This window comes from Plectrocnemia conspersa, unplaced genomic scaffold (assembly GCF_051122295.1).
Source record: "Plectrocnemia conspersa isolate PC_06_02 unplaced genomic scaffold, ASM5112229v1 ptg000008l, whole genome shotgun sequence".
In the NCBI taxonomy this organism is placed as follows: Eukaryota; Metazoa; Arthropoda; class Insecta; order Trichoptera; family Polycentropodidae; genus Plectrocnemia; species Plectrocnemia conspersa.
The window spans coordinates 18,285,606-18,298,438 of record NW_028277172.1 but is presented as its reverse complement, the minus strand read 5'-3'; the positions used below and the strand labels follow the sequence as shown (position 1 = coordinate 18,298,438).

At 29.2% G+C, this 12,833-nt stretch overlaps 1 protein-coding gene across 1 annotated transcript in view; it reads right to left on the bottom strand.

Annotated features, from left to right (window-relative positions):
• LOC148233246 (sodium/potassium/calcium exchanger Nckx30C-like) overlaps positions 1-12,833 on the bottom strand; it is a 60,629-nt gene that overhangs the window by 31,793 nt on the left and 16,003 nt on the right. Inside the window, exons 2-3 of the mRNA XM_088189631.1 lie at positions 2,265-2,430; positions 455-666 (exon numbers count right to left, since the gene is read on the bottom strand). Of these exons, the coding sequence (XP_088045757.1) occupies positions 455-666; positions 2,265-2,430 (378 nt within the window). The remainder of the gene's footprint in view (positions 1-454; positions 667-2,264; positions 2,431-12,833) is intronic.

The following is a 12,833-nucleotide window of genomic DNA, read 5'->3' as shown; positions in this document are numbered from 1 at the left end:
TTTAAATATATGTTTTATTTACCAATTCACTATTGTTTCCACAAAATCAAATAAATCACTTTTGTATTAATTTCATGAATTTTTAATTTATATATATAAAATAAACCCTAAAAATTCACACTTATATTTTTATGTTTGTCGCAATTATTTATACACTAAATCTACTGCGAAATAAAATACCATTATTTCAAACACACTGCAATAAAATTCGCCAATGATAGGTAACACGTACAATCTTCAAATATTAAGATCATGGTCTAACAGGCTACTTCAAAATAAAAAATAATGGCAATCGGACCAGTTCCTCACAGCTGACATTAAACCGATAAGACTATTGCATACCGAAACGGTTGCTTTGAATGTTACCACAAGTAAGTGGCAGCTGGTGTATTTATTAAAAAGCACTATTTTTATACTTCTGTAGATATTGCCTGTTTATTGCCTATATAATTACCATGTCCATCCCGTCCATCATCCCGCCGTTGGGCAGGTCGGCCAAAGTGGTCGGAGCGGCGCTAGCGGCGCTGGCCGCACTAGCCGTCGTGCTGGCCGTGCTAGCCGCCGCTCCTGCTGCGCTCCCTGACGAACCTCCTGGCTTCGTCGCATCCAGAAGGACCTTCAAGGAAGCGATCGCGTGCAGCTGTGTCGCCTTCTCGTCCACTTTGCCTGCAAAGATTTAAAAAAATATTAAGTATTGCGCTTCCAGGTATTAGTGTTATACATATATACATTGTTTCCAACAAAATCTTCAGTCATACATCAAAATAACCCACAATTATTCATCATATTAAATATACATTGAAGACTGCTTGTTTGGGAGATCGGCAGGGGTTCAATAAGGTTCATCAAAAGCGTTTCAACCATAAGTAGTAATAAGTATATATATTTAAAACACACCAGAAAAAAGTTCTGTTTTATACAAATCACTTTTATGTACAACATATTAAAAAACTATCTTTCTTGGTGAAGCTCAATAATTATGTTAATAAATACTCGCTTTAAAAAGCTACACTCAAGCTTTCTACACATATTTTAAATAATGACATATCTGACGTGACAATCATTAAAATTTGAGGCATTAATGTGACGCTCGTGTGTATCCGGGAGTGCCCCGGATCGCTTTCGCATAGTCGAGGTAAAGCATGTACAATACTCGACATGAATAGCAAACAAAATTTTATCAGGGATGACCAACCCGTGGCCAAGAATTAAAATGGCCAATTGCAAATCAGGGGGAAAAGCCGATCAATTTTATGATTTATAACAGGGCTTCAAAATACAAAAAAAATGCATTGATTTAGCATTCTAGATGGTTTTTACTGCTAATTTCATCGAGTAGATTTTTAAAGTAAAAACCATAATAGCACTATAATGTTGTAAACTATCCGAACCCTAAGTTACATCATCCGAAATTAAACGCAATGTATGGTATGCTCAAGTTATAGAAAACAAGTTTATGCATTATTTGACAAGAAATATACAACCTTGAATTTAATTTTCATACAAAAATTTGAGAATAGATTTCATGATTTCTAGAACAATTGTCAATATGTTTTCAGTCAACCTAAATACATTACCTGCATTTTTTTTAATATAATGCATTACTCTACAGTAAAAAAAAATATTTACTTATTGTCGTTAACAATTTATGTAAGTCAAACTAAATTTGGCATACTTTTGTATATCATATTTTATAAAAATATAATATACAACATAAATTGATAACAACAGTAATTTATGTGCAAAATTAATAAACTTGTCAAATAAAAAGCAGACACTTTTATTTTTGAGAAACATGATAAAAATAATTTTATTAGTATGTATGTAAATATATGTGGTTTTAACCACTTGCACAATTTATTATAATTTTGAGGTCATTCTAACGTCCATTTTGAAAAGTAAAAAACACATTAACTAAAAATAAATTATTTAATGCACACAATTTGTTTTGTATTGTATTAAAAAAAATGTAAAATTAGACTCAATTGTATATTTAACTTCACTTAACTTAAATAATTGATTACTTATGGATACCTATACGGAAACATAACAAAAACGCTATATACACTTCGTTTATAAAGCACCCTCAATTTCATATATAGCCAAATCCGTCTCGAAATATACATCAGTCTTCAATCCCCTTTTAAAACTCGCAAAATATACTAACAAAATCCTTCCATTTCATTCCACGCCATTCTAACTTGAACCCGCAATCTCGCAAGTCTCGTGTGTGTGTTTTATCTGCGTTATACGATCTGAATTACCATCATGCATAGGGTCGATGGTGTGGATCATGAGCTGCAAAAGTCCATGCCTGAACTTGTGATTCCCATGGGGCGGAGCGCCCGGTTGGTGCACAGCCCCCGTTCGACTGCCACCCCCAGCCCCCGTACCCACGGAGGTCTCACTCGATGTCGCCGCGTTGCCACCCTAAAAACGATAATAAAAAAAGTAATTTTAAAAAAGAGTCATAACATTGGGCTAAATACGGCCATACAAATTATTACTTTTATAACAAATTGTATGACGTAACATAATAGTTATTGTTGGTGTATGTATATATTTAATACAAATACATATACGTTTATATTAATATTTAATACATATATTTTGAGAATCGGATTTCATTGCGATTGTAACTTACTGATCGATATTTCGACAGTGAAGGACCTACCATTATCATACATTTGAGGTCGCAATTGCGATGCAATCCGATTTAAAAAATGTACAATAATGTATATACTTGCGAACTTTACATAGATCAATTTACTACAATATAAAATATATATACATGTATTTAACATACATATATGTAAGTAAGTGTATGCACATGAATAAAAATATACCTACATATTTGTATATTTTTAGTGATTCTATAAATACAATATTTTTTTTAACTCCTTGTACGTGTATAAAATATCAATCAGAAGTACATATAAATATTTAAAAAAAATTAAACACGTAAATTTTTTTTTAACTGAACGAAAATTAAATGTATTATTTTTCAACACGACAACGCCAGACATCGACAAACTAAAACATTTCAAATGCGTTAATAGAAAACAATTTCATACAGCAGATTTGTTCTTTGGCTAAAATCTAGCGAATTTAAAAGCAAAAGAGAAGAAATAATATTAGCTTGTTTTATATAAAATATAATTATTTATAAAATGTCTAAATATTTGGTATAATAAAAAAAATCTATTTTAATTTTATATTTTATCATTTATTGCATTATATACATATATTGAGTTCATTAGAATTAGACTTTATTTTTTAGTAGAAAAAAAAATTGCGATGTATTTTAAACAATAATGTATTTATTACATTGTATTGGATACTTTACTGTGAATGACGCTAGAATATATTTATGTACTATATATGTCAGGTAATTCAATAAAAAAAACACAAATCAAAACATATACTAACGCAAAACTAATTATAAAAAGATACTCTATTTATAACCATAATGCAATTAAACTAAAATGTATATAATATTCTTCTAAATTCTGAGAAATGTTTTTTACACATTTTTACATTTTCTAGTTTTTTAAACATAATTTGAATTCGTAGCCTAAAATGTATTTATGTTTATTTTATTAAACAATAAAAATACAATTGCAAGATGACAAGCGTTAGCTCTATCTTACAACCGAGTAAACACAATCAACAACTACTAAATAAATATAGTCTAGCTCCATTTTATTTTAAGTATTCATCACGATATTTATCTATGAGATTAGGAAAATCTAGTGAAGCTTATCTGTGATGATCATTAGAAATTATAAATATATATATTATATATATATAAACTCTAGAGTTCATGTGGAATTTAAACATAAGTCTTTCAGGTATTAGTCACCGACTTGTATCACTGCTCTATCGTGTTATTTATATTTTTATAATATTCGACCGTTCAAAGAAAAAGTGTTAAAAGGAGTTTAGTTTTAATGAAAATCTTAAAATAATATTTTTTTATAAAGAGCAGACTAATTTAAACTATCAAACGATTTCTAATTTTTCAGATCTTTATTATAATATTGGTTATCAAGCTTAGAGTAACATATACATACAATTTTTATATTATAATTATAAACTGCTGTAGAATACAAATATTTAAAAATATAAATTAATAATATTTTTATTGAAAATAATTCCCTGGAAGAAGAAATGTTTCTAGTGTTGAAAATTAAATTGAATTGTGTAAGTACTATATTTAGCACAAATTTAAAATAATTCTGAAGTTGAAAGACTCTTTTAGTTGCGTAAATGTGAATGAGAAAATTATTGAACCGTGTTTTCTTTAACTGAGTCAAATTGAATTATACTTTCAGAATGGATATTCAAGTATGATAAGATTTGCTGATCTCGTACTAAAACAATGTTCCCCGAGACGATACTGAACCATAACAGCTCCAAAGCTATGAATACAAAGCGGACAGAATCGTCCAATCAAAGGTCAATCTTCTTTTGCCGACTTGGAACGTTTAAGGGGGTATACACATTCCCGAGCAATGAATAGAATCGGTCTCGTCTCTCTGGCTGGGTGGTGTTTTTCCCAACCGCCGATGCTTATCTAGCCGGATTGGTCATCATAAATAAGGTCTTTCTGTACCGTCTTGTAAATTACCAGCTTGGAACACACAAACACGTCGGGCGGATAACAACTTTTTTATTTCTTTCCTACCCTTCGATTCTGTAGAATAGACTAGAGGTGCGCAAACTTTTTCTGGCGCGACTAGAGGGCGCTGGATAAACAATTCTCGCATAGGTAAAAAATATATTAAAGCGATGAGAATTGTCCGCTCAAATGACAAAGAAAGATTTTAAGTGTTGGAGCTACGTGCGAAAGCAAAAAATAAAAACGCAGAGGCAGCATTACTCGCAAAAGTGGAGAGGCAGATTTAATGTTACCAGACACTGGTTTTATGGCGAAGTCCCTATTTCAAATAAATCTACTGCTTTCTAGCATAACTTTTCCAACACATCATATTATCTAACATAAATAGTTTAAAGTGGGATTTGTTTTAAAAATAATCAGAAATTATGTGATTGATTTATAATGACTTTAGAACACTTAAATTTACTTTTCAACATACATAAGTCACCTAAACTACTCTCTTTGAATTTGTTTAAGATAGCCTTATCTTTTATTAACTGATTCACAAAAAACAGTTTTAGATGATTATTAATATTGTTCCTCAAGTTAAACTGTCGCGTTTTTTATTGTTTCTAAAGACACGGATATATCTGATATAATATTAACATAAACAGCTTTAAATAGAATTTGTTTTAAAACCAATCAGTAGCTTTGAGATTAATTTATAAAACCTGAATCATATATTTTGGCAACTAGTTTATTAGGAACAGTGCTAGACATTGCAAAATATTGAAAGTTAAACGCTTATCGAAACGATTATTTTTTTTTAAAACGATTTAGTTAATCTGTGATAGCTTTAATGTCTTTCACTTACTAATTCATCATAAACACTGCTTCAAGACTAATCACGAAATCGTTTCACTATCTTTTTGAGAGGTGGAAAATTAAATCAGAATCAATTATTTTCACAAAACATTACAGAGCAGTAAAGTTAATCGAAAAATAAGCGTTAAATATCTGAGCTTGCATCTAGACTCTAAGCTTAAATTTAAAAAACGTATTATGAAACATCGCTCTAAATGGCTTGCCGCCATTGCGGCTCTAAGATCAATAGAAAATAGAAAGAACGCGCTAAATAAAAAAAATGTTATAATAATATTTTGCAAAACCACACTCGAAAATTGATTTTTTTTGCCTAAACTATAATTACCAACGTTTTAGTTTATATTTTCATTTTTATTAAATTGTAGCTCATAAGAATGATTATAATCCAGTAACATGTATAGTACATATAATTACTATGTTTGTAAAATTATTTATATAATTGAAAAATTTAATTAACGTATTTTACAACTTCGCTTCAAAGTGCTTGCCACCATTGCGGTTTTACATCAATATAAAATAAAAATTCTAACACATAATTTTCATACCTGAATATATTTTAAAAACATTTTGCGAAACTACACAGTAAAAGATCTTTTATTTTTGTCCCTAAATTATAACCACCAACGTTTAATTTTATATTATATTTTCTTATTAAACTGTAGGTAATAACTTATAAACCAGTAACATGTATAGTAAAATCATTGAAATAAAAGTAAAAAAATCACTATATTTTACCTGTTCATAAAGCTACTGATATATCTGAATTTGATTAAGAAACGTCACAATGTAAAATATAAACTTAAATGCAATTCAGTTTAAAATCAAAATTTATTTAAGTATTCCTTTTATCTGAAGCTTACGGATATTGTTTCTAAAATAAATATACATCCCAGAGATGTGATGAAATTAGTCGCAGAAGACTCATTAAAAGAGTCTAATCAAACTAATTGACTACTGTCCCTTACATTTTCTTGAAAACAAAGCTTATCATCGACGGCCCAATTAAACGATATTTTGTATCTGAGCAGACAACCATTATACGATATTTATAAACAGTTTTATGGTCTTTAATTTAGTAAAAGCAAAAGTCAGTACATATTTTTAATGAACGGGTACCGGAATTTGCTAAAATAGTGACGTTGCTAATTTTTACCGATTTTGCATCTATCGTTATACAGATGCACGCCAACGGGTATAGTAAACCCAGATAACACTACAAAAACAAAGAGTCTGATTCCGCTCCAAACCATCACCGTTGGTCAGATGATCGAGATTTGCCAAATTTACTCAAGGTTATATAGCCAGAACATCACAGTGCTAAAACACTTTATAGTACCTTAAACTAGCATTTCATTTACGATTTAGATTATACACTAAGAAAAGCAACACTGTGAGATCTGTCCCGATTAAAGCAGACGTCCAAGTCCTAAGAGTTTAACTCGATCTTCGATATGACTTGATACAGTACTACAAACACGTAGTAATGCCATAAATTTCAATAAATAGTAATACTATATTATATATTTAATTTCAATTTACATTAGACGTATAATTGTGTTTTATATTTACAACTAGTGACTTTGCACGAAAGCGATAAACGGTACATTTTAATATATTTAAAGAATGAACATAAATTACACTTATATTTATATTATTTGTTATTCAGTTGTACTTATTTTAATTTTATATCGCCTAAATGAATCGTTTTTATCCAAATATAAAACTACAAAACGTAATCCTAAAATAAACCATTCATTGTCTTAAAAAAATAAACTATTCTCAACTTTTCTACAACCATAAAAATTGTAGTAATCTGGCGATTGGATAGCAATTTCGATTAAAGTCGCAGATCAAATAGATTAAATATTTTAGTGACCCTATACTAGAATTGTATTTTTTTGCTTTAACGAATATTGCGTATATTAATCAAGTATAATCGATACAGAAAACGTATTCTATATTTATTACTTATAAATCGATAATTTGACGCATTGCTTTCAAATATCCAAAAGTATGAAAACATTTACTTTCATATATAGTGAAAAGTCTGATTTAATATAAGATATGCATATATAGATGCAACAAAACAGTTCATTATTTCTAGGCATTCCAATTTTATAGGATAAAACCAATTAGAAAAGTGTCAAACCATTTGCCTTTGCGAAGCTACGATATATGTTGTACGATTCAATTGGCTCTACACTAAGCTGTAAATTTATCCCTCGTGGCTTATTTTTCAATTTGAAAAACAAAAAAGCAACGGGATAAAGTTGGATAAAAAAATATCGCGCTGTGGTGTGGGCTGGTGCATTTTCGTGAAGCAGTTGATTATTTTTTAGGATGTATTTAATTGATTTTATTAACTACTTAGAGCTTCTTCGCGATCTCCTAAGACGTCAAAGTTTGTGCGTCTTTAGATAAGAAGAAGAAGAGGCAAAATCAGCCACGGCGAAAAATCTTCTCAATTTATTTAGCGTCTGCGTTTATCGATTCTAATGGGCAAAAATAAGACAATGGAAACGAAAAGGTCAGAGCGGCCATTAAGGGTAAGAATGATATAGTGGGAGGTCGGACGGAGCGTGTATCGCTCGCTGTTCCTCGTTACGCATTCAGATATTGCGTTTTCGTTTTTGCTTTTGCAAAGTTTTAATCGATTCGAAGGGTACCAACCGAGCTCCGTCTATGTTAATTGGACTTGGCTACTTTTGGCGAAATCGTGCGGATGGGGTGTGTAGTAGTAGTAGTACACCTCACATGAATGGTACAACTCGATAATGGGCCTATAATCATTTTCGCGAAGTGTATTTTGAGGGCATATAATAAATCTGAAAGAAGACAAACTTGACGTGTAAATTCGAATGTATGAATTATGATTGAAAAAACACATCGCTCACGCTCGGGCATGCACGCTGAGTCATCATACAAACAAATTGCGTAATCTTTCGCGTGTTCCCCGAACTTACTACTTACTAATTGTCAGATTGATTATTCCATATGTATTATTAAACTATCCAGATAAATTTTTAAACGATTGTCATGAACAACTAATGGATTGTATTTTATTGATTAACGTTTGTAAAAACGTAAATGTACCAATTATTTATATTAGTTGATAACTTTTAATCTAATATAAAACAAATATTTGACAATCAAATCCGTATATTTTTTTAGCTCACGCAACTCATTTATCTGTATAAAATCGTCAAAGTATGACGTAATAATATTATATTTTTCTACAATATAAAGATTTGAATCGCATGACTTAAAATAATAGACTAGAAGGCAAATGTGCTGAAACGTTTAATGTTCTTACTATTGATTTAATAAATTTATAATTAAAGACACTTATAACCATTAACTAGCATAATAAAACTGAGTTAAAATAACTTCATTTTCCAGTATTAAACCCTGAAATTACAATGGTATTCTAACCATCATAGAATGCATTGCTAGCTCTGAATTCAATATTCTCGAAGTAATTTGTGTTTTGAGATATTTGCGCAAAAGGAAAATTCCACAAGTGCTTACAGAAAGCTAAAAGATATTTATACTATTGTCTAACATATTAAATCTAAATTTGTTTTTAAAAATATATCTTAGATACGTAAGTGTAAATGTGTGATAGATAGATTTAAAGAACTTAAGTGAGCTTTTATAAATAGATTAAAATAATGTACATCCTTGAGATCATACATTTATGTTCATATAAATACGATTTTGATGTTTATATAAATATAATTAATGATATATGAACATTTAAAATTCGTTTTTCTTTCTTATATCAATACAGCTTTTAGTTCATAGAAATATTGTAATGAATGCTACAGCTGTATTAAAAAACATACTTTAACTATAAATTAATTAACGGTTAAAAAAATAAAAAAATCATGCAAATATGTATTTATATTTTTAGTAAAATATTTGAAATTAATTCTAAATTAATATTTCTATTCTAAAAAATTTTCAACAACGCTAAGTCATTTTTTACATGTATCAATTGAGCCAATTTTTGTGCATAATTTATCTTTTTAGCATTACGGTATTTCTACAGTCATGAACTAACAGTTAAAATCCAATTAAATAGCAATCGCATAGAAAATAATAAAAATAAAAAGCACTTTGTGATTGCCGAAATGTCATAAATTACTCATTTTTCTGAGTTAATATTATACAGCAGTGAATGGCTGGTATTGCTTTTTTTCATATATTTTAAATCAATACAAATAATGTATTATAATAATATTTTATTAAATTTTTGACAATAAAGCTCATATTAACAACAACTAAATGAGTGTTTTCAGCAGCAGCAAAAATAATTAAAACGAAGCTTTATACTAATTAAGGTTAAGAACAATTTATGCCATTAATAATTTTATTGTCGATATTAAAATCTGTATATATTAACTTGTAAATAAAATTCAATACTATTAAAATATAGTTGCATCCTTGTGAGCAAGTTACATGAGATTATAAGCATGTATATGTAGGTAAAATATATTGCTATTTTTTCAATAAAACTTAGTTAATATTGATTAATAAATAAAATATTTTTATTGATTTTTTCATATAAATATTATATATTAAAATTAAAATAATTAAAATAATAAGAGTTAAAAAATTAGTGAAAGGATTAAACAGTGTACTTCTCTCTCCCGATATAACAAATAAAGTAAAGGATCAATGGTCTTATTTTTATGCGCTTTTCTATACTGCATTATATATTTTCCCAAAAAGGTAATTTCAATTAACCAATTAATTAGTAATAAGTTAGTAATTGTTTCTTTCTTATGAGCAAGTAGCACGAGATTATGAGCGCGTATGTGTCAGCAAAATAAAGCCGTAACGTAATATTGCTTTATTGAATATTAGGCGAAACTATTTCACACAGCTTAAGCAAAATATCCACAAGCCCTAAACATTGATTTTGTAACGTTGTTCATAGTTAATATTTATTTATTGAATTAATTAATAGAGAAATAAAATTGTACATTATTTTATAAATATATAAAAAGAAAAAAAAGTAAATTGAATATTATTATTCAAGCTATAATTACGAGCGTATATGTAAGATGAAGAAATTGGTGAGAGAAAGTAGGCCACTGTGTTTATACTTGTATAAGAGGTCAGAAAATTTTGAACCCTTACACGTATACTCTAGCCACGTGTGTTTACGTGCACCCAAAAACGCACTGCGATTTGTAAACACAAATTTGCCACAAAAGCTAACAGGTAGACCGGTCAACATTAGACATTTTCCAAATGCCAGCCCCTCAAAAATAGAACCTTTTGATTAGGCGAAGGTCAATTTTGCGTCGTGAACCCAAGGCGAAAAGTTTCATCCTATCCCCTCGCGATCGATCCACCCTTGCTCCACTCTACGTTTTCACGTGTACGTGTTCGCTTTGCTATGTATGTGTATATACGTATACTACGTTGTGAAAGAAACGTGATTATAGATAGCATCGCTTATAATAAAGTTCCACGTGAAAAAACTTAATGTATGAATATTTTGCGTGTTTGACCGCGACCCGACTTGATTTATTAGATAAGATCAGTGCTTCCCAAACTGGGGGTGTATATTTTTAATGCTTGTTTGCGACGCGTGATATATTTTTAGGCTTAACCGTTCGATTGTTTTCGTATCACGCGTTACGTAACGCTCAATGAAACTATTAACATGCAACACATATTATTGTTAAGTGTGTGTGTATGTGTAGTAAAAAAGCGGCTAAAACGCTTTACCAACACGTTACATAATTAATTTTCTCGAACAATGTGTAAAAGCTCGTTTTGTGTGCTTAAAAGCTTAAAATCATACATAAATACACTAGTGATTAGTGGTGTGCTACTTACTATCTACTATTGTATTATTATATAATTAATTTCGCCATTATTTTACACTATTCATCGGATAAATCTATGTATCTATATATTTTTAATTATAAAAATAACTTTTACTAATATTTAGTCCGTTCCCTATCACTCACTGATTTTCATCTGAATCAGACCATTTAGATTATCAATATCAAAAAAATATACAGCGGATATTTTTTACTATATTAAGAATATATTCGCTAATATAAATAATTGTAATGTCTAGAATCTATAGCTATGTATTATTACTAATACATTTTTGTTAGTAATTTAAAAGCTAAAATTTATTTATCTGCGATTAATAATGTCTTTCTTAAGACACGACAAAATATTTTTATTTCTAGAAAATATTAAATTTTACAAGCTTTCTAAAATTACTGTTACTCCTACATAGTCTATGCCTGTTGTATTGTTTTGTTCTAAACCACGAAATCTTTCTTTCTTGTGTGTTTAACTCTTATATAGTACATAAAATATTTAAGAGAGTTAAATACAATAAAATGGACTGTTGAATAAACTTAGTTTATTTAGTCTTTATTACTAATAAAAAAAAGTATTTATTTATAAAAATTGTACTTGAATTATAAATCTTTGTTTATAACGAGCATATGCTTTGAAATCCACTCAAGCAATTAAAACGCGTAAAAATAATATTGTTGTATTTTATAAAATAACAATATTTTTAAAATTATGTTGTATTGTAAAATCTATAAAAAAAAAAACATTTAATTTTAAACTCATTATAAAAATATTTGAACTTTATAAGCGTTCACATATATTTTTCTATGAATTTAGCTGTCACGACTGTCCATAATCGTTGCGTCACTAAAATAGATCATTTGTGTCCATTTTTCTGGTGCTAACAAACAATATTGTGTATTCTTGCATCCTGTGATGCTGCCCAGATATTTTTTTTAACCACTTAAACGCCAGCGACTCACCGGTGAGTCCCTTGTTGGATACAATTATTTTTTGAAACAAGTTAACGAATTATTTACATTTTTTTTAATTAGTAAACCAAGTATTTTAAATTTATTTTTAAAAAGAGATACTGACGCGTGAAGAAAAATATAAGGTAACTCACTAAAAATCCGCTGGCATTTAAAGGGTTAAACCACCGGATTACACGTTCCAAAGAAAGGCAAGATTGTATCAATTTTGAATCAATGTTATGTCATTAAACGCAGAAAAAATACTAATAATATATACATTATACAAAAGCAAAGATTCTGTTTCCGCCCCAAATCATCGAAATTTGTCAAAGGATTGACGACTGAAAGTATGGCAGTATTTATATAGCTTTCTTTCCCATTTCTAAAGTGTATATAAATACTGCCATACTAAATCATTTACTTCCACTACTTTATCAAGAACTACCACTTCGCTTCCGACTTCGAATTAATAAATGTTCAACCGATACGACCCATAAAATACCGAGAAAGTATCAGATTTTAACTTTGAATGTCTAATCTGG